This window comes from Chrysochloris asiatica, unplaced genomic scaffold (genome assembly GCF_000296735.1).
Source record: "Chrysochloris asiatica unplaced genomic scaffold, ChrAsi1.0 scaffold00183, whole genome shotgun sequence".
NCBI classification, from domain to species: Eukaryota; Metazoa; Chordata; class Mammalia; order Afrosoricida; family Chrysochloridae; genus Chrysochloris; species Chrysochloris asiatica.
In genome coordinates, this window is record NW_006408701.1 from 3,295,090 (window position 1) to 3,322,316 (window position 27,227).

The 27,227-nt window shown below is 38.2% G+C and overlaps 1 protein-coding gene across 4 annotated transcripts in view; it reads left to right on the forward strand.

Annotated features, from left to right (window-relative positions):
• The window catches only part of LOC102832689 (kelch-like protein 13-like), a 262,216-nt gene that overhangs the window by 161,344 nt on the left and 73,645 nt on the right, over window positions 1-27,227 (forward strand). Inside the window, exon 1 of one of the 4 annotated variants that reach the window (XM_006872115.1) lies at window positions 10,180-10,432. The exons of 2 other annotated variants lie outside the window; for them this stretch is intronic. In XM_006872115.1, coding sequence (XP_006872177.1) covers window positions 10,353-10,432 — 80 coding nt within the window. In that variant the 5' untranslated portion in view covers window positions 10,180-10,352. Of the gene's footprint in view, window positions 1-10,179; window positions 10,433-10,901; window positions 11,000-27,227 lie in introns of those variants that run through there. One more of the 4 variants, XM_006872114.1, reaches the window with a different exon arrangement.

Genomic DNA, 27,227 nt, shown 5'->3' on the forward strand with positions numbered 1-27,227 from the left:
AGAGGAAGACCCCCAGCGAGATGGATTGGCAAAGTAGCAGCATCAATGGGCTCAAGCATGGCAACAATTGCGAGGTTGGCCCAGGACAGGGCAGTGTTTTGTTCTGATGTGCATAGGGTCACTATGAGTCGGTACCGACTAGATGGCACCTAACAACAACAACAAAGCGTCTATATTTGATGCTTCCAGAATTAATACAAAGTAGTGAAACTATGTCAAAAGGTTTATATGAACATAATTTTTTTGTCAGTAAGGCCATGATTTTAAGTTTTGGTTTAGTCTACACCATGCAATTTAAGGGACGTTTTATTTAGGTAGGTTTGTAGCTGCTCTGTGAGAGAAAGATGTGGTAGTTTGCGTTCTTAAATATTTACAATTTTTGAAAATTTTAGAAAACCTATGTTGTTGTTGCTATTGTTGTTACTTGCTGTTCAGTTGGTTCCAAATCATAGCGGCCCTCTCTATAGGGTATCCAAGTTGCAGCTGGTGAATTTGAGCCACTAACCTTGCAGTTTAAACCAGCCTTGTATTCCAGAGCTTATCCTCCAGCACTATACCAGGAAACCCTATAGGGCAGCTCTACTCTGTCCTATAGAGTCCTTATGAGTTGGGATTGACTTGACACACGTGGATTTTTTTAAATGCAGATTTTATGTACAGGCAAATCAGAATATCTAACAATTCGTTGGCTATTTTATTTTCTCAAGGGAAGTTAAGGAGATAAGTTGCTGATACATAAATTATCTTTATTTGAGAGAGAGAGTTGAGAGCAGGGATTATTTTCATTAGCATAATCCTTCATCAATACAAGTAACACATTTCTTTTATTTAAGAAAGGGTGTATTCAGGGTAATTTTCTTCAACATATACTTATTTTTAACAAGATAATGTTTATATATTTTTTCATTTCAAGGACTTCAAAGCCTAAAATTATTATTAAACTAACAGGTAAATAAATATTCTTCTTACATGAACTCTACTTTTAGCAATAGCAGATTCAGTAACAATATTTATTTAAACTTCTAGGATATATCCTAACTTCAGTAAGACTGGTTTAGTTAATCACTCTTGTACTTACGAGTCAGAATCAACTCAATGGCAGTGCGTTTTGTGTTTGTACAATTGTCTTTAAATTCACTCAGCAAATCCTTATTAAATACTTTCTAATATGCCAGGAATGGTGCTGTGTTAGGTGTGTGTGTTTTAGCCCACAAGGTATTTATAGTGCATTTGGAAAATTGATATTACAGATCATGGGATCAATGCCATAAAGGAACTATGTCAAAGTCCTATTGGGACAAAATGAAAAGAGAAGCTAAGTTGGATTGACATTGTAAGGGGATGTCAGAGGGCAACTCAGGTGGAGCAAGCAGCATGCCTGCAACACAGGGTGCAGTAATAGTATAGCTTCTTATTGGGGCATTGGATATATTATCCCTGTTTGATGGTGATAAACTATCTCACTATATTGCTGTTTTCAAATAATTTTTAAATGGTAATGTAAAAGCTTTTCCTTCCATTATATTACTATCATGTTTGGTAAAGTGGAGAGTCTGAAAATAAGAGGAAGACCCCCCCCCCAATGAGATGGATTGGCAAGGTGGCATCAGCAGTGGACTCAAGCGTAGCAACAATTGTGAGGTTGGTGCAAGACCAGGCAGTGTTTCGTTCTGTTGTGCATAGGGTCGCTATGAGTCGGTATCAACTTGATGGCACCTAACAACAACAACAACAATGTAAACCAGGTATGTCAATGGTATACATTTTTAAAGAACTGATTTCCCCCACCTCCCTTAGTATACACAAACACTGGCTTGGAGTTTATAGAAATTTCAAATAAATGGAAATACTTAAGAATTGATTAATTTTCTAGATCTGATAGCTGCATTGCCTCCACAGTAGGTCTACGTGGGTATATGAATATGGGAATGATATATGAATGAAACATTCAAGAGTTGTCCCTCCTTCCACTCCCCAAAATCTATGAAGAAGGCAGATATCACCAAAAAGCAAAAGGAAGGAAGGGCAAGAACTTTTGAATTTCCCATTAAGTATTATTTCTTTTTCCAATTGTTGTAAGAGTAAAAATATTCAGAATCTGTGGATCATTGTTTCCCCAGCACCTGGATTTTTCCTGTTCTCTTTTTTGTCCTCTCTATTTTTACCCTCCCAGCCCTGCTATCTTGGGGAGCGCAGTGGCTCCATACCATAAACACTGGACTTTGAGCCACAAGGTCAAAGTTTGAACCCATAAGCTGCTCTGTGAGAGAAAGATGAGGCTTTCTGCTCCTGTGAAAAATTTAAAAGCCTTGGAAACCCTTTACAGGGTCTCTACGAGGGACCAGTCACTGGAGAAAGAGATCATGTTTGGTAAGGTGGAGGGTCAGAGAAAAAGAGGAAGACCCCAGCGAGATGGATTGGCAAAGTGGCAGCATCAATGGGCTCAAGCGTGGCAGCAATTATGAGGTTGGCGCAGGACCAGGCAGTTCTGTTGTGCATAGCGTCACTATGAGTTGGTACTGACTTGATGGCGCCTAACAACAACAACCACATGAATCAGAACTGATTCCAAGGCACTTAACAACAACAGCCCTGCTATCTTAGCCCCATAACCTTCTTCCTCAGAGCTTTAATATGAAAGGTGCCATAATCATGTCAGGAATTGCTACTATTCTGACTTTTCCTTGCAGGCAGGTTTTTCCTTTCCTTGGCCCAATAACAGCAGCAACAGCAACCATTTCTTCTTCTAATCCCCTTACCTAGTTGTTCCTGCCTTACTCACATACCCAATCTTGCTGTTCTACCCATCTTTGTTGTTATTAAGAGCCATCACGTTGGTTTCAATTCATAGCCATCCTATATAGGGTTTCTGAGCAGTGGCTGAAGAATTTGAACCGCCGACCTTGTGGTCCAAAGCATTATCCCACAGTGTCACGCCCATCTTTAAACTTCCTATTTGACGACAATGCTAAAAGACAAGAAGAGTGCTACCCTTCACATTATTTATGCATAATGGGACTTCAAAAAGTTTGTGGAAATTTTTTATTATCTTTTCATTCCATTTCTCCATAACCTTTTTGAAGCCCATTATACATACACACATACATGAATATGTACCCGCACAGCAATTTTATCTTTCTTCTTGTTTCTATTGTGATGGAGATAAATATTCTAGGAACTCAAGATGTAATCATAGTTACAGTAATCTGTGACTTCATAAGTCCTTTGTGGGGACTATAAGGATCCATACAGTTCTGTTATGGAAATTGACATTTGAGAAAGTGCTTATAAAAGATGAAGTGATGGCTTTCCAATGTAGAAGTCTTTAAAAAACATCTGGGATTTTTTCCATTTTGATCTTAGCAAGGCTATATATATGAATCGCTAGTAAGAATTTTTGAATGCATTTGATATTCAATTTTCTGAAACAAAGAAAGGTTATATGTGGATGTGTATTCATAAATATGTACAGTTCTATTTCTTATAATTAGAAGCCCTTAATGTATTAAGAATTTTACTCTGCCATCTGGAAGTTCATTTTCTGTGTGTGTTTTAAAGGGTTTAATAGTCCTACTTGGTTAGCATCCAAGTACTTTTACTGATTGGTAGAACATAAACAGAACACACAATTTGGCATGATGTTACTGCCTTGATGGAGCAACATGAATAACATGCATATTCCAGATTAGATTGAAGAGACACTATCGAAACTGAAGAGAAGATTACACAATACCCACAAATGCTGCTGTTAGACTTTAACTCTACCTAGGAGTCCTGGGAAGGAGCTCTGGTAGCGTAGTGGTTACGAATCGGGCTGTGAACCGCAAGGTCAGCGGTTTGAAAACTACCAGCTGTTCCGCGGGAGAAAGATGAAGCTTTCTGCTCCCGTAAAGTTTTACAGCCTCAGAAACCCTGTACAGGGTCGCTATGAGTTGGTCGCTATGAGTCAGAACCGACTCCATGGCACATAACAACAACAACAACAGGAATCCTGGGGTGGCACTGTGGGCTAATGCGTCAGACTGCAAAGTCGTTTGAACTGCAACGTCAGTGGTTCAAGCTCACCAGCTGTTCCTTGGAAACCCTATCCAGGGTCGCTGTGGGTCGGAATCGACTCGACGGCACTTAACAACAACAACAACAATCATAGGCATGAGCTAAAGTCTAATAGCGTTCACCACAGCTACCTACCATAGGATTGGGAGTACTAGTGTGGTGCTGTGGATTAACGCGCTGGACTGCAAAGTCAGTTTGGACAGCAAGGTCAGCGTTTAAATCCACCAGCCACTCCTCCAAAACCCTATACAGGTATGAGTCAGAACCGACTCAATGTCACTTAACAACAACGACAACCATAGGATTAAGGGAGTCCTGGTGTGGTGCTATAGGATAAACACTGCAAGGTCTGTGGTTCAAAACCACCGGGCACTTCTCCGAAATCCTATACAGGGTCTCTATGAGTCAGAACTGATTCCATGGCACGTAACAACACAACAACAACCATAGGATTAAGGAGCCCTGATAGTGTAGCGAGTTATGAGTTGGACGCTAACTGAAAGGTCAGCAGTTTGAGACCACCAGCTGCTCCGCAGGTGAAAGATAAGGCTTTCTGCTCCTGTAAAGATTTACAGCTTCGGAAACGTTATATAAGGTCCCTGTGAGTCAGAATCAACTCAACAGGTCATAACCACCACCATTATAGGATTAACAAAGACTTGCAAGAAAATGGTACATCAGTTGTTAGGGCGTAACCGAAAAATACATCGGGATTTGATATACAACATGTTAACAGTCTATTTAGCGAAGTAGTGGTGCTTATGTGCCGTGGAGTCGGTTTCGACTCGTAGCGACCCTGTACAGGGTTTCCAAGGCTGTAAATCTTTACGGGAGCAGAAAGCCTCATCTTTCTCCTGCGGAGCAGCTGGTACTTTCCAACTGCTGACCTTAAGGTTTGCAGCCCGATTGGTAACCATTACTCTACCAGAGCTCGTAAGAAATTAGCGGTCAGCAGATTAATTTCTACTACAAAGTTATTAAGGGGCATTTACACTGAGAAAAATATCAGACATTATCTGCATATTTCAATTTTCTCCCCACACAGTGATTTAGTGTTGTTTTTCTCCTTGATTGTTTAAAACACCTTCTGGATTAAAGATTTAGGAAATGATTCTTTCAGTATACTTACACATTTTTGGTATTTGCTCTCTCTTCTAGTTATGAGTGTGCATATAATTGGAGAAGTTAATATTTCTCTGTAGTCTTTGTTCCTTGCAAATACATTGAGACTTCATATCAAAACATGAACTTTATGGAACATTCTCATTCAGAGGAGGGACAGTGGGGTTCTAGAGAAGAACTACTGGGCCAGGTAGTGGAGACTTGGTTTCAGGTTCCAGTTCTGGTGCTTACTGGCAGTGTTTCATTGAGCAAGTTAACTTCTCTAGGGTTCAGTTTTTTTCATCTATACAATGAGGATACTGAACAGAATGATTTCTAAGAGCTTGAGAGGTTCTAAAAATCTCGTTCTCTGTTGGGAGTTGGGGAATTCTGTGCAGTAAGATTCACTTACGAGGGACTCTTCTGTGACCTTGGCCAAGTCCTATCATTGCCTTTGTTTATTACAGCTGTGAAATATTCATTTTATAGATATTTCATTAACGTGTATTCATTAAACATTAATGAGTCATTAAAGTTCATAAAAATGCTTTGAGGAGCTTTTGTGTATATTGTCTTTCTATCCTACTTTATATAGTTGTCCATAATGGAAACCTAGTGCTCTATAAATGAAATCAGTGTTTCCTATAATCTGAGACAGAGTTTTTGACAATTACCAGTGTACATATTTAAGTAGTGGGACATGGAGCCTGCATAGAATTATATCTAAAATACATGTCTAATCATTTTTCTCCTTTCATTTTGTAGGTCAAAACTTGTAAGTTCAGGTATGTAATGGTAGTTAGGTTCTACACTTGCTAATAGAGTCTCTGCCAGGGTAGGAAAATCTGATTAATTTGAGTGCAGTGGCTCCATATGATAAGCACTGGACTGCAAACCACGGTTTGGGCCTACCAGTAGCTCCACTGGAGAAATATGAGGCATTCTGCTCCCATGAAGATTTAAAGCCTCAGAAACTCTACATAGGGTTGACATGAGTTGGAACTGACTCGCTGGCATGCAGCAACAATTTGTAATTAGGGTGATTTTAACTGGCTAAAGTTTATTTGTAAACGATTTGTGAAGAAGCTGGTTAAGCCAATTGATGGTGTAAAGTATGTCTATGGACCACATTTCTCTACTTAAGGAGCCCTGGGGGTGCAATTGTTAAGCACTTGACGGTGACTTAAAGATTGTCAGTTCAAACCCACCCAGTGGCTCCATGGGAGAGACCTAGTAATCTGCTGATGTGTTCTGTTGAGTCAGTTCCAACTAGTAGAGACCCTGTATAGGGTGTGGCGCTGTGGGTAAATGCACTGGACTGCAAAGTCAGTTTGAACCACCAGGTCAGTGTTTTAAGCTCATCAATCACTCCTTGTAAACACTATACAGGGTTGCTATAGGTTGGAACTGACATGACAGCACTTAACAACAACAGCAATAATAGGATGTCTGAAGCTGTAAATCTTATGGAGACAGAAAGTCTCATCTTTCTACCATGGAGGGGCTGGTGGATTCAAACTGCAGACCTTCCACTACCAGGGGCTCCTTGCCATAAAGGTTGTTGTTGGTGGTGGTTATGTATGTGCCATGGAGTCGGTTCTGACTAGAGGGATACAGTATATACAGTATATACAGGGTTTCCAAGACTGTAAATCTTTACAGGAGCAGAAAGCCTCATCTTTCTACCAACGAGTGGCTGGTAGATTCGAATTGTTGATCTTGCAGTTAACAGCCCAACTCGCAACCCACTATGCTACCAGAGCTCCTTTATCATAAACTCATAAAGATTGTTGTTGTTGTTGACTGCCGTTGAGTCAGTTCCAAATCATAATGACCATGTATAGGGTTTCCGAGGAGCGGCTGATGTGTTTGAACTGCTGACCTTCTGGTTCAAACTAACCTTGTGGTCCAGTGCTTATCCGACAGCACTGCACCAGGACTCCAAAAAAATATGGGCTGCTTCACAAATTTGCATGCCATAAAGATTGTTGTTAAGTGCCGTCAAGTCAGTTCCAACCCATAACAACCCTATTTAGGGTTTCCAAGGAGCAGCTGGTGAGTTTGAACCACCAACCTTGGGGTTCAAGCCAACTTTGCAGTCCTTTACATTAGCCCATAGAAAATCCTGTGGGGCAATTCTATTCTATCACATGGGACCATTGTGAGTCTAAATGGATTGATACCTAGCAACAAGAACATGTTCTACTTAATAGAGCATTTAAGAATTCTTTGTCACATTAGTTGTTTGTTCATGATCCTTAGCAACTTACTAAAGCAAAAGTTAAGAACTGAAAATAAATAAATGTTCATCCTCCGATATAGTGCCTTTAGGGGGTTGAATCCTTTAGAGTGTTGAGGATGGGGTGGAGGAAAGCAATTTTATTTCTTTTCACTTCGAACGAATATTAAAATTATTGGTGTGTCTCAAAAACTAGAACTCAATATTAAGTATAAGAAATTGAGACTGAAAATTGATACAGAAGATTTAGTGGTATTGGTTGATATCGTTTGAGCCTAAAGTGATTATTGTTGTTGTTATGTTCCGTGGAGTCAGTTCCGACTCATAGCGATCCTGTACAGGGTTTCCGAGGCTGTAAATCTTTACAGGAGCAGAAAGCTTCATTTTTCTCCTGCAGAACAGCTGGTAGTTTTGAACTGCTGACCTTAAGGTTCGCAGCCCAATTCGTAACCACTACGCCTTAGACAAAGAATATGTTGGTTTTGGTGTTGTGTTTGTTTTCCCTTAAATCAGTTGGTTATTCAAAGAAGAATAACTTGAGAACCTTTGCATTAAAGTGTGGAAGAGTTGTTGTTGAATGCTGTCGAGTCAGTTCCAACTTATAGTGACCCTATATAGGGTTTCCGAGGTGGGCTTGAACTGCTAACCTTGTGGTACGCCGTCCAGTGCGTATCCTACAGTACCTACAGAACACTATGAGTAGGGATTGGCCTGTTGGAAATTGGGAAAACTTTATCTTTAACCCTATTTCCACTCATAAATTTTGAGTAGTCTTTGTTGACAGATAAATGGCTAAAAACAAGTCACCTTTTTTTTTTTTTTTCTCTCCCCAGGTTTCAGGGTCTTTGTTCTCAAAAAGGGAAGTCCCTCTTGCAATTACTGGCTCACAGTACTTTCCTAAGCTGGAAAGTGGTTAGGTCTTTAAGTCTTCTTTCTGTTGTGTTGTATTTTTAAATGCTTAAGAATGCTTCAGTGTTTAAAAGTTGTTTGAAACTTTCTCTGGAATGGGACATTCTGAATTTGATGCATGTATGTGTGTTTCTGTCTTTGGAGTTCTAACAAGTTGTCACTGCTAATTGCTCCTGTGTCCTTTTTGCTCTATGTTGTTACGTGCCATCGTTTCAGTTCTGACTCACAGCAATCCTGTGTAGGGTTTCCAAGGAGTGACTGGTGCGTTTGAACCACCAGCCTTTTGGTTAATAGTCAAGTACTTATCCTACATTGCCACACCAGGAGTCCATTTATCACATGACTATTAAAGATTACTAACACAAAGCCTTCTAATGTAAAATATGAGCTATGATTTATTTGTATTTATGGTAGATTCTTTTGTGACTTTTTAGATATATTTAAGCCACAAAGGTATTGGTACTCATCTGTCCGATTCCTTGGCAATTTCTGAGGCAGTTTTGTATATGGGTATTAAAATGAGTTGGACATATAATTTAACTATTTAAGGAGCTTCACTGGGCTTGGGGGTGTAAGCTTATGATAGATTGGATAAAAATTATTTGGGAGACAGTGATGGCTGACATATTGTAAATATTTAATAAAGTTCATACATTACCAGTCACTGTCTCAAAATAAGCTTCCTTGCTCTCTCTTTCTTTGCACACACACATACACAAACATGCATATTTGTATTTCATAGGAAAACAATATTTTTCTTTTAGCCTGAATATTGATCTGTACCTTAAAGGAGGGTAGTTGTGATGACCTTCACTGATTTCATGCTGGATTTATGGTCTATTAAGTGATATATTTTGGAATTTTCAAAAGTAGTTCCTTAGGAAAGAAGCATCCATGTGGCCTCTTTAAATACAAATGAGGAAGTAAACCACAATCTTGTAAACACTAGGAATCATTTGGAAAGAGGATTTGACAGCCAACTCTTTAAGTTGGAAGTACAAGTTTATTGTTGGATAGAAACTTGAAGGTCAAGATGAGCCCTTTGTCACAGCAGTGAAGCTTTTTTTTTTCTTTTCTTTTCTTTTAAGGGAGTGGTTTTTGTGCCAATGGCAGTTTGCCTTTACTAAGCTTGTGTTGAAGATGGATAATTTTGTTTTTCAGGAGAAGGAGAAAGGTGCTAGGAAGATAGATATTTGCCCTGCTTTAGAAGTCAAATTAAATTCTTCAACCTGTAAATATAGAGTTCAACAACTTACTAGATTAGCCTATTATCACTTTTTTGAACCACTTATAAAATGTGTTAGTTTGATGCTTTAAACAGAAATTTCAAAAACCCAGTCACTTTCAGGCTTTTTTTTTTTTTTTTTTTCCTGGCAGTATTTGAAAACAGTTCAGATGAACCCTTTATTTGTCATTGCTTCCTTGAAATACCTCAAGCTGACTTTGACAGTAGCTCGATTTTTAAATCTCCTTGTCAGTCACTAAGCCCTAGAGGTTACCTGACCCTACACTGAGCTTTGGAGTGGTCCCTGCTGGACACCTGCTTGGCTAGCAGCATTGGTCTTTCCTCTGGACAATTTGTGAGCTGTTGGGGGCGGGAGAGGAGTGAGGGGGTGAATGGGAGGGGAAAGGGAGAGAGGAGAAGGGGAGGGCAGCATTTGAATTAGATTGTTGATAGCATCCCTGGGAGGACTGCTATTAAGAGCTTGCTACTCTGTACTTCTCTGCTGCAGAAGACAGAGTGATTTTCGTGTTTCCACTGCATGTTGTAAATGTATGAGGTTTTGCTCATCGAGGCTTGGAAATAAGAATAGGGAAAGGAGAGCAACTTGAATCAGAAGCTACTAGAAGAGCGTACAGAGTTCTGCAGCAGTTTATATTCGTTCTTACATTTTGCTTGCTTCTAACTGGAACACAGAGGGACTGGCATTCTTTAATCGGGCTTTTCCCATAATGGCATTCTTGTATTGTGTGACCAGAGCTTGCACAGGAGGAAAGCAGGCTGCTGAATTTAGTCACTGATCTCTATTAGCTGTGGCCTAAGGCTATGCTGAGGTTTATATCCCATTTGTATTGTTGCAGCTCAAAAGAAGAATGTTCAGAGGATGACAAGTGTATTCTGAGTAGGTATGTTGTTTCATTTTCATATGAAACCCTCTATTTTTTTTCCTGCTACTATTGGTCAGAAATCAGGTTAATAGGTACAGAATATAGTACAGTGCGGCAGTATCCCTGTTAAGGTAGAACAATGGTATTGCAAGCTTAAGAAAATTAAAATCCCAGCTGCTTTTATTAAATAAAGCTGCATTGTGTGGTATGCACAGTGCAGTAAAACGCTTTCCTAACGAGGTGGCACTATTGTTGAGTTAGAACGACAGAATCATCATTTTGCTTTAGGGGACAGGAGAATTTAAAGGAGGTACCTTGCAGCCCTATTTTACAGATTGGAAGCATTGGGTTAAGGGAACTGGCAGAATGCATTCGTTTGTTCTCTGCGGCAGCCACTGCTGTGTCAGTACACTGTGGAATGGAAGTCCTAGTTGGTAGTCTGTTATGGAAACGCTGTTTACTGTTATTGTAGTACCGTGGTGACAACATGCCATTGAAATGGAAAACCAGCTCTCCTGCTATCTGGAAATTCCCAGTTCCTGTGCTTAAAACATCCAGGTCAACACCACTTTCTCCAGCATACATGTAAGTGAGAGAAAATAGGATATTAACGTGGGATTTCATTCATGAATCAACCTTGTGGCAAAAGGGGGGGAAACAAAACCCCAAAGATCAACATCCAAAAACCCACAAGATTAAAAATCTCAAGCTCGATTACGTTTTTAAAACATTGGCATGCCCACCTTTTACTATTATTTTGTTATCCTAGGAATTTATGTTTATTTTCATTTTAAGTGCTTAATGGTAATCTGTTTGCTAATAAGAAAGCCCAAAGAGATGCATAAGAATTTGCATATGGATAAACTTTGACCTTTAACTTTGGTTGCATTTTTTTGTTTGTTGTGATTTTTTTCTATGTCTAAAACACTTAAGATGGGTACATTTGTGTAACAGCACAAATGAACTACTGATGATTGATATCCTTGTTGTTTTAAATACGGAAATGTCTTCTATACTATTTTTTGGTGTATTTTAAACATATTCAGAGGTAGCATGTTGATCAAAAATGAATCTTTTAATCAGGACTTGTATAGTTGAGTTGTATATGAATATTAATAACTTTGATATTACATCTTTTCCATTTATGTCATCCAAGTTCCAAAGTATAAGTTTAAATTTTTTTTCAAATTGCACTTTATGAATAGTTATGCATGTACAGGGTGTTGGAAAGTGTATTATATAAATGTAGAAATGTATTTTAAGTACATACATGTGAAGATATAGGGACATCTTTTTAGAGCTTTGTAGAAAAAAAAATTAAATTCACATAGCATTGGTTTAAAGACAATATCCAAGATCTGTCATATGATGTTCTTTTAAATTATTATTCTTGATCTTTTTTGGTGGAGGAAGGGATGAAAGAAAGCCAGACTTTTAAAGATTTAGTAAAGGAAAAGCTTAATATCTTAACTGTGAGTTAAAATGTTTTCAATAGGAAACTTGTGGAGAATACCTCCTGTTTAGGTTAATTGTATGTTGAGATCTGGTGAGTTGCCATTTTATTGGTTAGATTATGTTTTAGTTATGATTCAGATTCACAGGGATATTTGTGTGGTTTTATGAAGGGGTGCAGCAGCTGAGGAAGTGTAGCTATGCTCTCAGTCCTAAAGAACTGATTCCCTGGAAAGCACTGATACATGAAGACATATCAGAGTTCAAGCCATTCATCATCGAATTTCCAGATCAATTTTTCTTTTCTTTCTTAGAGACGCTCCAGATACTTAATCTATTCAGGTGTTACTCTTCTCTTTCTTATTGCATTCAAAATTTAAGCATTTTGGTCAATACAAAATCAGCTCTTTGTTTTTACAAATCTGTATTTGTCAAAAGCACAAGTTAATGAATATGACGAGTTAATGGAGGTCTTTAAAATAATTTGAGAAAATAGAATATGCCCACTGGTTTTATGAATCTTAGCTGGTGAGAAATGGCCAAAATTTACCAGAAGCAACTTTATGGAAACACAACAAAACAAAACTAAAACAAATCAGCAATCTTGAAAATCAGTAAGGTGAAATTAAAAAATGGTCAGTAACGATTCTAGTATTCCCATTATATTTTACTGTACAAAATATTCAAGCATCTGATTTGCCAGTTTTTAGGGATGGCAAAAAAATGTCTACATTTTATTCATCTGTATTTACCACAAACTTAGATACATGTTAATACAGCATCTTTAGTAGATCACTTTTAAGTTCCTTGTAAGTACCACCCTCTTTGACCTGATCCTAGAGTAAACCGAGGGAGAGGCTAGAACCTGGAAAATAGCACAGATCTTGCGTGTTAAGTGTTGATTACGGGAAGAACACTCGGTAAAATGGAAAAATACATTTGAAGAGCCAGGGTTAGGCTAGACTATTTGACATTGTCATCCTTTCTATATTATTACATTGGCATTGACGTATTATCCTTGACAAATAAAGTAATAAGGGGTTTAAATATTATGTAACTATACACACAGAGAAAATATGGTAGATATAACAAGAGATTAGTTTGGGGAGTTTAAATTCAGGGTTTTAAAGAAATTGTTTAGATTTTGACTGTTGTTTTTGATTAGGGGAGTTCATTACTTTACTTGGCCAGAATTAAAAACATCATGTTTAACATATTGTTCTCATCAGTACTTCTTTATGTTCTACAACCCTTCTACACACAAATGATACTAAAGTTTAGCATAATTTGCTCTCTCAATAATTACAAAGATTAAGTTACAATGATGGGTCAATTAACATTATATTTGCTGTCAGTATTATTGTTCAGTTTCCAAATTTAGGTTAAATGGTTATTTGATATTTTGAGCTTAAAGTCTTTGCATTGAAATCTAGTGGCTAAATTTTCACTAACTGATAAATTATGATGTTCTAGAAATTATTCTGTAAGATCACATATAAGCATTAACGTATTTTTGGATATAGAACTCTTCACAGTAAATTTCACCATCTTTTGTATATATAATTTTATGTATATAGTATCTGTACTGGTTTGTAAGGTTTTGTCATTATTGACTGTAGGTTGTCAAATGCATTACCTGGTTTTCATTGAAGACGGGTACTTTTTCAAAGACTGAAGTTTCAATATAAAATACTCTTGGTCATAGGAAAAATATATTGTAGTAATTGAGCAAGTATGGAAGAAAATATAAAAGCTCTGTAAGGTCTCTTTCCAAACCCAGTATAGGTGCTGCTTAGCTGTAGCTCTCCTTTGATACTATAAAGTGGGCTGAGTTGCTAAGCTAGTGAAAGCTATAAGAGAACATATTACCTACTGCAAACATTGAATAGAAAGGTTTTTTTTTTTTCCTTGTGGGTTTAAAGTCTAACTTTGCTTTCTTTCTGCTTGTTTAAAAGTTGAATGACAGTTAAAATGTTTCCAGATATTTTTAACACTTCTTGATGGTAAAGACAATGTTTATAACATTATTAAGGAAAATAGTTTCTTATATAGCATACAGCGCTTTTTCAATTGTTTTATAATATGATAGGGGAAGAGTGGAGCATATTAATGCGAAAAGGCTTAGGAAAATAAATCCTTGACTTTCGGATATATTAGTTACCAAATATTTAGTCATTATTGAGTGGATATAGTCTTCCTTCAATTTCAATTATGAATTCTTGTAAGGTGGTGTTTGCCATCCATTGGGGACTTCATAAAGGTTTGTCTTGATAGAAATCTGAGTCCTTTGTGACATGTGTTTGTGTTATACTGCTCAACAGTAGGTTGAAGTTCAACTTTAGCCTGAGGGAGGGTCTCATGGCCAGGGTAAACTGAATTAGTAAAGACTCTGCTCCTGACAGGTGTGAGCTGTATAAATTATCCTGTCATTTTGCCTAAATTAACAAAGCTGAAAGGGCGGTCACAGCTAAATGGTTTGCTAGTGTTTTGGTGTTCATTGTTCAAAAACAGCAAATGTTTCCTTCTGGCTAATGTTACCAGGTTAATGCATTGTTAGAGTCTAAGAACATGTTGAAATAGAACAGGATTAACACAAGCAATCCATTTCTCTTCTCTTCACAGCAGCATAATTTGGCAAATAATGGTGTGACAATAATGGAAAAGACTATTAGGTAGGAATTAAGTAGTGCAATGTAACAGTGAATTCCAGAAAGACACACCGAGATATTTTTCCTTAGAATTTTATCTTTCCCAAACTAAAAAAACAAAACAATACAAACAAACAAAAAAAAAGAGATAGAATGATTGTTAATGAATTAGAGCAGATGGCTTCTTGTTTGTAAATATTTTCTTTTAATATGTAAAATATGTTACAGTAAATATCAGTAGCATAGTATTTCATAGCAATTGCTTTCTGGCCTTTCAACATTAAAATTCAGTATATCATTTCCTGAGAAGATGGTACATATTGTAGAAATGCTTCTTGTTTGTGGGTGATTCACACACTAGACAAAGCAAAAGTACACATTTTCTAAGTTGGACCCTTTCCACCCCCAATAGGATATATTTTTGCTAATTTAGTGATTAGAATGAAACTTTTTGTTTATTGAAATCTTTTTAAAATTGATTTACAAAAGTGCTTATTAAACTGATAATTTGATCATTTCAAATTAGAAAAGAATATATTTAGTTAGATGTTTTCACAATTAACCATATACATAAAGTTTTGTTGTGAGGAGCTTGGTGGTACAGTGGTTAAGAACTCCCCTGCTAAGGAAAAGGCCCCAGGTTCAATTCCACCAACTGCTCTGTGGGAGCACAGCAACCTGCATCCATAAGAATTGCAGCTACTATGGAAACCCCTGTGGGGCAGGTCTACTTTGTTGTATAGCATAGAAACAGTCAGAATAGACTCCATGGTACAAGTTTGTTTGTTTGTTTGTTTGTTTGTTTGTTTAGGGCTTAATTTGTTTTTACTGTATATGCCCAATCTAACAATACTACATGGACAAATAACATAATTAACACTTAAGAACAATTTAGTATTGTCCTTTAACTTTCGTGGCATATTCTTTGGGAATTTCCATTGTCCAAGTTTGCAGAAGGGCTCGCTTATCATGGATTAGTGGTAAATCACAGCAACAGAAGTGACCTTAGAGGTAATCTACAGATTGTGAACTCCCTCTACTGCAGGAACCCCTTGAATACTATCAGTGACAACGAGCTCACTACCTCATAAGGCAGCACCTTTCATCTGTGGACAGCTCTTCCTTGCATTAAACAATATCAGTTCTTCATATTTTTTATTTTTTCATCCTACTTCCACTTTACAGTTATATTGGAAAAAAAAAAAAAAATCCATGTTCTCAATTATGTAAAAATCTGGAAATCTTACTTTAAGCATCGTTCCTTTGCCATGGTTTCCAGACCCTTAACTCATTTGGTTTTCTGCCCCTGCATAGTTTTCCTTTATATATAGGTCACTACAACTGAAAGCTATGCTTACCTCCTTATGTGGTCTGATTAGTAGAAGATATCTCTTTCTTTTTCTATGGATGCTCTGATTGTCTTAAAAAGCTGAGATTACATTATTTTTTAATCATATGATTCACACTGGCCCATAGTGAATCTGAAGTTTGTGAGCTTCCTTTTCAGGGGTTTATAACTGGATTGTTTGCTCCTCATTGTCAGTGTTTACTCTGTTAGCTACTTCAGATCTTTTAGTCTCATGAAGGCTGGCACCGGGCTAGTGAAGTGAAATTTTTATTTTCAATTTTTAAAAAACCTTTTGAAAGTATTTAAGGGAACTGAAGAATATTGTAAATAAGTTTGCAATGTTGATTTTAAAACCAGGTGTATATTTGACACTTATACAACAGAAAGCTAGTGTATCTGCTTGCCTTCAGTTTTTCAGAGGATTTTAATTGTGAATAATTTCTCTAGATCAGTCTTACTTAACATGATTGTTTCTTCTAAGTACCACCCCCTCCCACGCAAAAAAAAAAATAAAATAAAATAACTTGTCACAGAGGGAAGAGGTGTAGAATTGCAAATATCACATCATCATGGGAAGTCCAGCCTTACCGAGAAATCTAAGTTTTATAGGCATTAGTTTTGACATTTCAAATCTTTATAGGAGACCTAATAAGTCAAGTCAAGTTAGGGGAGAGGAAGGAAGCGAAAGATAGTAGGAGATGGCAAGAACTTTCATGAATTGCTTTATCTACAGGTTGTTTTTAAGTGCCATCTAGTCGGTTCTGACTCATAGTGACCCTGTATAGTGTTTTTGAGGAGTGGCTGGTGGGTTAGAACCACTGACCTTGTGGTTAGCAGTCCACTGCTTATCCAACAGTACCACACCAGACTCTGCAAGTACTTGAGATCAAATGCGTGGCGCTGTGGGTTAATGCACTGTACTGCAAAGTTGCTATGAACTTCAAGGTCGGCAGTTCAAGCTCAGCAGCCGCTCCTCAGAAACCCTATACAGGGTCGTTGTGAGTCGGTACCAACTCGATAGCACGTAACACCAACAACATTTGGCGGCTGTGGTATATTGCTTCATTTCTTCATGACTGTGAGAAAGAGGTGGTATAAGCCCAAATTTCTTAGGGAGGCTTTATATAAAGAAGTTATTGATCAATCCAGTTTTGAAGGTGCTAATTCTTTCCAATCCCTTTGTGTGTTAAGTTTATAATATTTAGCCTTTACTCACTGTCTGGAGTCCTGGTGTGTTGCTATAAAATAAGCGCTAGAACACAAGGTTGGTTTGAACCTCATGGTCGGCAGTTCAAACTCTCCTGCCACTCCTCAGAAACCCTATACAGGGTCAATGTGAGTCAAAACCGACTTGACTGCACTTAACTACGACAACAACAACACTCACTCTCTATTGTGTGCCAAGCGTAACTCTTATGTCCTTGCAGTCATTCAAAATGATTATTCTTTATCTTCCATATTATCTCTATTCAATTATAGTTTAATTCAATAAGCATTTTAATTGCTAGATTTATTTTAAGCCAGGAAAATTCTGAACAAAAACAATTGGGTAATACCATTTTTGTTTACTGTGCTTTCAGTATTGGTAATGGATTTAAGGGCAGTGAAAACACTACAGAAGAAAAATGTATCTGGGCTAAATAAGGAGATATGAATTGGACATACCAGCTTTTTAAAATGCAATTGCATGGATTGGAAATTTATGTTTAAACTTAGTATTATCCTTTTTATTGTCACAAATAGATATGTAACAAAATGTTTGCCATTCCCACATTCTTCACATCCACAGTTCAGTGACATTATTTTGTTTGTCATGTTGTTTGGCCACCACCATCATCCATTTCCAAATGTTTCCATCATCTTTGACAGAATCTCAGTGGTCCCTAAGCAGTAAGTTCCCCTTTCCCCTACCATCCCACCTCCCCCTGGTAACCACTAATACATGTAGGCCTCTGTACACTTGCTTATTCATATAAGTGAATTCATACAACACTAGTATTATCCTTTTTAATATGAAGAATGGAACACTATCCTTTTAAGTGGGCCAGAATAATTGATTGTTTAGGTATTTTATGAGCTTACACACATATGCATTTTCCCTCCAAACAGCAATAATTTCATCCCAGACTGTAAGATAGAATCTTAGTTAAACATCAAATTATACAGTGTTTCCAACTACAGTAAAATATATTCAGTGACATTACTTACTATGATGAAGGAATTTGTTGTTGAAAATAAATAGAACAAACCCTATTTTGCTGTATTTATTGTATGTGAAGACAAAGGTGCACTCACCTTGTGGGAGAGTACTTCTCATAATAGGGTTCCATGAAGAAATGAAGTAACACCTTTCTATAAGAAAAATATAAATAAAAACAACTGTTAGGCCTCTGGGAGCTGAAAACTGGAATCTAGCCTATATAACAGATATTATAAGTTTCCCATGGAATGTATTTAGTTTGCAATTAATGATAAATTGTCTTGGTTGTTATTGGGTGCCTTCAAGTCAATTTAGAACCACAGTGATTCCATTTGACAGTGTAGGACTTCCCATATGGTTTTATTATGGAAGCAGCTTGCCAGCTCTTTCTCCTGTAAAGCCGTTGGGTGGATTTGCACTACCAACCGCTTGTTTCACAGCTGAGCTCTTATCCATTGCACTATCATTCTGTTCAGTATTGTTAAGTATAATACAGTTTATTGAATGCTATTATAAAGTGCCAAGCACTTTGAAAGATGCCTCACATACACATAAATTCTATTAAGGGTACATTTTCACCCTGTTTTACACATAAGGACATAGAGGTTCTGATAGTTTAAGTAACTTACTCAATGTTGTACAGCAAATAAGAGGCTGAACTGGAATCTAAAATCAGCAGATTTGCCTGATTTGAATGCTCTTGGCCGCCCTAGTGCCTTTTTGTTCATAGATCTTTGCTTCTTGTATGCCTGGTCTGGTGCTGTAGGATAAGCACTGGACCACAACGTTGGTTTGAACAACAAGGTTGGCAGTTCAAATTCACCAGCCGCTCCTTGGAAACCCTGTATAGGGTTGCTATGAGTTGGAACCAGCTAACAACAACAGAATTAGAAGATCATTAAATTATGTATGATGGATAAGAAAGGATCTTTTGGTTTGGATGGTGGTAGAGGGAGGGGTTGGAGTCTTGGTGTAGTTCTGTGCGTTAACGTGCTGGACTGTGGTTCAAGCTCACCAGCCACTCCTCAGAAACCCTATACAGAGTCGCTATGGGTCTTAACTGACTCGCAGAATGGAGTTCGAGTTTTACTTGTAGTACTATCCAGTGATAAAGTTGGAGGTAAATAGTCAGACTGTTTCCATTTTCTTTCCTGGCTGCTCTGGTAGCGTAGTGGTTACGAATTGGGCTGCGAACCATAAGGTCAGCGTTTCGAAACTACCAGCCGCTCCACGGGAGAAAGATGAGGCTTTCTACTCCCGTAAAGATTTACACCCTCGGAAACCCTGTACAGGGTCGCTATGGGTCGGAACCGACTCGATGGCAAACAACAACAACAACAACATATTGGGATTCATCTTTTTTTTCGATCTCTCGGGAAGCTCTGGTCAACATTCATTTGTTGTCCACGTATTATTTCATGGAAATTAGTCACTATGGACAATATTGTAGTTGGTGTACTCTTTTTAGCACTTAAGGGTACTAACTGGGCTGCTAATCTCATGGTTGGCAGTTTGAAACTACCAGCAGTTCCGCAGGAGAACTATGAGGCTTTCTGCTCCCATAAAGATTTATAGCCTCAGAAACCTTGTACAGGGTCGCTATGAGTTGAAACTGACTCCACGGCACATAACAATAACAACAACAACAAGAGTATGCAAGGTTAGTGGCTCAAACCCACCAACTGCTCTTCGGAAACCCTATATAGGGTCGCTACGAGTCAGAACCAACTGGATGGCGCTCATCAACAACAAGTAGGATACCACCTAGTCAATATGTTTAGTATCTTCTTGTGCAAGTTTTGGATCCATTGCTTAATTTTGCACAAGCACTCAAAGAAACAAACTCTATGTATTAGTTTTCTTGTGCTGCCATAACAAACTAATGGTTTAGAAAACATTATCTTACAGTTCTATAGAACTAAAATCTGCTAGGAATCTCATCAGGCTAAAATAAAGGTGTCAGCAGGGCTGTGTTTGCTTTTGGAGACTCTAGGGGAAAATCGATTTCCTGCTCATTGAAGTTCTTGGCAGAAATTTTTTCCTTGCTCCTGTAGGACTGAGGCCCCTGTCTTCTTGCTGATTGTACACTGAGAGATGCTTACAGCTGCTAGAGGCCTTTACTCTTCTATGGCTGGTGGGCCCTTTCCTATATCTTCAAAGCCAGCAAGTGGGTCTCATATCTCGTCTATCTCTGACCCACTCCCAGCCTCCCTCTTCTATCTTTAAGAACTCATGTGATTAAATGGGGGCTCGTTTGAATAATATAATACAATCTTCCCATCTCAAGAGCCTTAACCTTAATCACATCCGTGAAGTCCACTATGTGTCCATAACAATGTAGTCACAAGTTCCTGGCATTAGGATATGGACATCAATGGTAGGCATTGTTCTGTCTACCACAAGCTCAACTGAACACATTGTATTAAGTTTACAGAAACATTGTAAGAAGTTGTTCCAATTAACACCCCCCCCCTTTTTTTTTTTTTTTACAAATTTCACAGTCTCGTTTATTAATCTCTAAATTAGGGGTTTTGTTCCTGGTAATTGCAATCATTTAAACTTAATATAGGCATCTCTCAACCTTTTTCTCCAAGAAATCGTATTAAACAGCAGAATTTCAGCATTATAATCTAGGGTTGTGTTGAAAGTGTCATCAAAACAAGTTCTACTATTTAAAATTATGCTCCACATCTTACACAATAAGCAAAATGTATTGAGCACAAGGCTTTTGCAAGGAGACATAAACACATAAAATGCAGATGTAAGTTAAAACTAAGATGCTAATCATTTAGAAACTTTCTTATTAACTTGTCTTTAAAAACAGACTATTTTGGACCTGAGCTGCATGATCTAAGTCTCTTTTTGAAAGCTGATAAGAAAGCATCAGTACCACCTTTTGAATAGACTGATGGAATTAGTTTTCTTAATAAGGTTATATGTAGAAAGCAGAAGCATTCAAAATTACCCCGCTGATGTTGTTGTTAAGTGCCATCTGGTCGGTTCCGACACATAGCGACTCTGTATACAGTTTCCAAGGAGCAGCTGGTGAGTTTGAACCCACTGATATTAGAGATGCCCAAAAACTCCTGGTGTGGAGCTATAGGATGAACACTGGACTATGAAATACTAGGTCGTCAGCTCAAACCCACCAGCTGCTCCTCAGAATCCCTATTACAGGGTCGCTATAAATCAGAACTGACTCAACAGTACTTAACAACAGCAACAACTGCTAACGTGAGTGCACAATACAAGTTGGTTAACAATGATTACATTATCTTGCTTCGAAGAATTGAAGAAAACATAGGACGACTAGACATTTCTTCCCACATTCTTTAAGCATTAACAGTTTATTCAAAGAACCAAATGAACAGAAAGGCTGCCAGAAAAGACTAACAGCTAGCAGGTCCTCCTCACGTGTCCCTGGAAAGTCATATAAACGATCCAGTTTACTGAGAACCTTTTTAACATCTTCAAAATATGTTACAGAATTAATTAACAGTGGCATCTGATTATGTGGTTGTTGCATTGCTGATGCACTTCATTGCTTGGATTTAGGAGTCCTGATATGGCGCTGTATGATAAGTGCAGGACCACAAGGTCTGTTTGAACCACAAGGTCAGTGGTTCAAACTCAGCCAGTCACTCCTTGGAAACCCTATAATGGGTCGCTATGGATCAGAACCGACTCTATGGCACTTAACAACAACAACAACAACAGTGGGCAAGCAAGGAGCTCTGGTAGCACAGTGGTTATGAGTCAGGCTGCTAATCTCAAGGTCAGCAATTTGAAACTACCAGCAGTTCCATGGGAGAAAGATGGGGCTTTCTGCTCCTGTAAAGATTGATAGCCTCAGAAACCCTATGCAGTCTCGCTATGAGTCAGCGCCAACTCCGCGGCACACCACCATCACCATCGCCAGTGGGCAAGCACTGAAATTTGGGTGCTGTTTAGGTCGCTTCTGGTGTAGCACTGTAGGATCAACACTGGACTGCGAACCACAAAGTCAAACCCACCAACTGCTCCTTGGAAACCCTATATAGGGTCGCTATGAGTTGGAACCGACTCAATGGATTAACAACAACAACAAATGAGTGAAATAAGAACAGCAAAAAGGACAGTGAGGACTGTCAATACTCCTCGGTCATTGAGCATCAAACCTGATATTCCAGAAAGTTAGCCAGGGCCTGAAATGTGACATTTCTATACTTGGAGGTGATTATAAAGACAGGGTTTCAAACTAGTTCATTTTGTTTCAACTCCTTGATGAGAATTTGCATTTACACCATAAATACACTGAATCAGAATCTACATTTTAACAAGATCCCCAGGTATATCTCATGCATATATAAGAATCACCTGGGGATCTTGTTAAAAAGGCAGATTCTGACTCAGTATATCTAGAGTGGAAATGCAAATTCTCAGCAGTGGATGGAACGGGAATGAACTAGCGTGAAGCCCTGGTGTAGGCAAGTTCTGAACTGGGCGAACCAATTAAATTCTCTAGGTCTCTAAACACTTCTTTTAAGCAGGTGCTAGACTGAATTTTGTAGTTAAGATCACTATGAGCTGGATTAATACAGTGGCAACAACAATGGGCTCTCAAACATAAAGACAAATGTGCAGGCCTAGGCACTGTTTCGTTCTGTTGTGCATAGGGTCACTATGAGTCTGAACCAACTGGATGGCAACTAGCAACAACAGATCATTTATATTTTTAGAATGAAACTGCGACAATGATGAATTCGAGAGACAAGCTCAGTTGAGTGTTCTTGGGCAACTCAGCTAAAAAAACTAGTGCTTAAACCATTCCTCTGTCCCTCCTTCTCCACCCTCTTTCCTTCTCACACTGCAGATGTTTCTAAAAATTCAAAATGACTTCTGCTGTTCATTTACAACTTGCTCTGTAATATCTTCTCTTTTTCCTTCTTGTTTTTCCGACTTCAAAAACAGTGCCTTTCACTGATCTGTGAGATAAGATCTTGACATTTAAAAATGAGCTTAATTATCTCACCTAGGATTCTTTGAATCCAAGAGCTGGAAGAAACCTTAAAAATCACTGTTTTTGTCATAACACTTTGCCTTGAAAGAGAATGTGATATTAATGCCTGATCACTTTTTCTCCATCTTAGTACATTTATATTTGATGATTTAACCCAGTCATCATATTTTATTGTTTAATCCCATTCCATCAGCTGTGTGGCGCTGTGGGTTAATAATGTGCCAGACTGCAAAGCCATTTGAACTGCAAGGTTGGCAGTTCAAGCTCACCAGCTACTCCTTGGAAACCCTATACAGGGTCGCTATGCATCAGAACCGACTCGATGGCACTTAACAACAACAACAACATCAGCTGTATTCGAAATAAATGACAAAGACTACTTTGCTACAAAGCACGAACTAGATTTTTCTTTATAGATATATTACATGAGCGATTTCTTCTTGTCCTACAGTGAAACATGTTCATAATTAATACTGAGTTGGATCTAGCTTTAGTTCAAAATTTCAAATTATTTGACAGAATTTCAGAAAATATTTCCAGAGGTTCAAGCTGGATTCAGAAGAGGCCGTGGAATGAGAGATATCATTGCTGATGTCCGATGGATCTTGGCTGAAAGCAGAGAATATCAGAAGGATGTTTACCTGTGCTTTATTGACTACGCAAAGGCTTTCGATTGTGTGGATCATGACAAGCTATGGACAACATTGAGAAGTATGAGTATTCCAGAACACTCAATTGTACTTCTAAGAAATCTGTACCTAGACCAAGAAGCAGTTGTTCGAACAGAACATGGGAACACTGAATGTTTTAAAATTGGGAAAGGTGTGAGACAGGGTTGTATTCTTTCACCATACTTATTCAACCTGTATGCTGAGCAAATAATACGAGAAGCTGGGTTCTATGAAGAAAAACATGGCATCAGGATTGGAGGAAGACTCATTAACAACCTGCGATATGCAGATGATACAACCTTGATCGCTGAAAGTGAAGAGGACTTGAAACATTTACTTATGAAGATTAAAGAGCACAGCCTTCGATAATGGATTACATCTCAATGTCAAGAAAACAAAAATCCTCACCACTGGACCAATAAACAACATTCTTATCAATGGAGAAGAGATTGAAGTTGTCAAGGACTTCATTCTTCTTGGATCAACTATCAACACTCGCGGAAGTAGCAAGCAAGAGATCAGACGACGTATTGCACTGGGCAAATCTGCTGCACAGGAACTTTTTAAAGTGTTGAAGAACAGAGATGTCAGCTTGAGGACTAGGGTGCGCCTGACCCAGGCCATTGTGTTTTCAATAGCCTCATATGGATGCGAAAGCTGGACAGTGAATAAGGAGGATCGTTGAAGAATTGATGCCTTTGAGTTGTGGTGTTGGAGGAGAATACTGAAAGTGCCATGGACTGCCAAAAGAACCAATAGATCTGTTTTGGAAGAAGTGCAGCCAGAGTGCTCCTTGGAGGCCAGGATGGCTAAGCTTCGTCTCTCCTACTTTGGACATATTGTCCGGAGGAAACAATTGTTGGAGAAGGATGTCATGCTGGGTAGGGTGGAGGTCAGAGAAAAAGAGGAAGACCCCCAACGAGATGGATCAGCCAGGTGGCATCATTGATGGACTCAAGTGTGGCAGCGGTTGTGAGGTTGGCCCAGGATCGGACATTGTTTCGTTCTGCTGTGCATGGGGTCGCTATGAGTCGGTTCCGCCTCGATGGCACCTGACAACAACAACAACAACAATAGCAATGCTCCAGATTGTCATTATATTATCCGATAGATAACCTTAGCATCACCACGTGGAAGTGACTTTGATTAATTATCAACACTTTTCTACAGAAAGGGTGTGTCTGAGTGTGTGTTTGTGTGTGTGTGTGGGGTGGTGGGTGTAATCAGTACTGAATAATCCACAGCTATTGGAAACTACATGGAGCTAGAATAAAAGTTAAGTAGAGTGGTGACCTGGTTCATTAGCATCTGAATAGACATAATGAGAGACTATCTTTTTCTCACATCATCCTAAATTTTGACTTTCATATAATAATTGCAGATTATATTTTAGAATAGTGGACATTGTTTAATTGCGATCTGGTTTTCAGATAGCCTGATGCAGAATGAATAAGGATTTTGAGGACTCCTGGTGTGCCACTGTAGAATAAGCACTGGACTGCAAGGATAGTTTGAACCTCAAGATCGATGGTTCAAACTCACCAACCGCTCCTTGGCAACACTTTACAGTGTGGCTAGGACTCGGAACCGACTCGATAGCACTTAACAACATCAAGGATGTTGATGTGATTATTCTTTTTTAAAATTTGGTGCTCATGTGTTAAAAGTGAACTGACCCAACTGGACTAGGAAGCAAAATTTCAATTCATTTAGTTACAATGCTTTATATGAGTTGTCAACATAGTATATATTAGTATATAATAATGAGCATTTCTTATCATTTTATATCATTTAATGCTTGGGAAAGTAAATATTTCTTTGCAAGCAAGAATCCTACCTGCTCTTCCCTCCTCCCACCCCCCAACTCTTGCAATGCCTAACACATAGCAGGTGCTCAGTAAATGTTGGGTGTATGAATGAATTTAAAAGAGCGTAGTTTTTACATCTCTTGTTGTTGTTGTTAAGTGCCGTTGAGTCAGTTCCGACCCATAGCGACCCTGGATAGGGTTTCTGAGAAGTAGTTGGTGAGTTTGAACTGCCGACCTTGCGGTTCAAACTGACTTTGCAGTCCAGCACATTAACCCACATTGCCTCACCAGCACATTAACCCACAGTGCCACACCAGAACTCCTGTGCAAATCATTTCCCTTAAGAGTGTTGAATTTCTTCATTTGATATTCACAGTAATCTAATATATCACAGCTTGTAAGAAAGTAAGTTGTGACTATCTTTCCTATAAAAAGAAGTAATCCAAAATCCAGATTCTGTGCCTTGCTTGCTGATAAATCTCATGATGCTGGCATTGACTGAAAGTAATTTTAGTGAAAGCAATTTACCAGTGACCAGAATGCTTTAGTCATGGTTCATCACATTGTAATTTGATAAAGGAAATAAGGTTATAATCTGTTCCAAGGCAGTAACTACTCTTAAAGTTAAGAGTTATTTGACTTCTTTTCCTATGTACTTTATCACAATGAGGAAAATTACTTTAGAGAAATTTGTGTTTTATAGCTGGCATGTTTGCACTTTAAAGGATAATCTGGTTTGTGTGTATAGTCTGAAAGAAGAATGACTGACTAAGATGAAAGAAAATCTGAGTAGTAGGAGAAATAAATGTAAAGTTAGCGGTTAAATAAATCATTCACACTTACTTATATTCTGTATTTTTGTATTTACAATGCCTTCAACGTAATTGTGAAAGTTTAGCATATATTAGATATCAACTAAAGATTTTCTTTTATTAAAAATGTTTTTAAATGATTTTCACACAATAATGGTTAACGAGACAAAAGGCTGTAACTGTAAATATCTGTGGGAAATGACACATATTTAAGGAAGAGGATTGATAATTTGTGGACAAATTGAGATTTTTATTTATTTTCCAATTACTTACTATATATTATGACTAATTTGCCTGGAATATTAAATTAATGAAGGAGAGCCGGCCAAGAAGCCTAACTCCAAGAGTAAGGAACTGTTTTTGTTTTTGTCTTTTCAATCAACAATGAGGAGTTGTTGGATGTTTTTGAGTCAAGGGGTGACTTTCTGAGTTACTGGTATGGCACTGTAGGATAAGCATTCGACCTCCAGGTTGGTTTGAACTGCAAGCTCAGCAGTTCAAACTCATCAGTCGCTCCTCAGAAACACTATACAGAGTTCTGTGAGTCAGAACTGACTTGACAGCACGTAACAACAACAAATAAAATAGTAGTGTGTAAAGAAGCTATTCCATAATACATATGGAATTCATAACAATAATCAAATCAAAGTACACAGTCTGAACTAGAGTAGGAGGGGTGAGAGTAGAGAGGTGAAAGATAAGAGCATTCTAGAGATTCAATAGCACTTGGCAGTTGATTGGCTACAGGAGATGAGGAAGACGCAGAAGTCAAAGATGACCAAAGTATTTTGATGTTGAGAACTGTATTTTAGAATTCAAAGTATCCTATCAATGTCTCTCTTGAATGTATGACATCTGGATACATTTGAGATTGC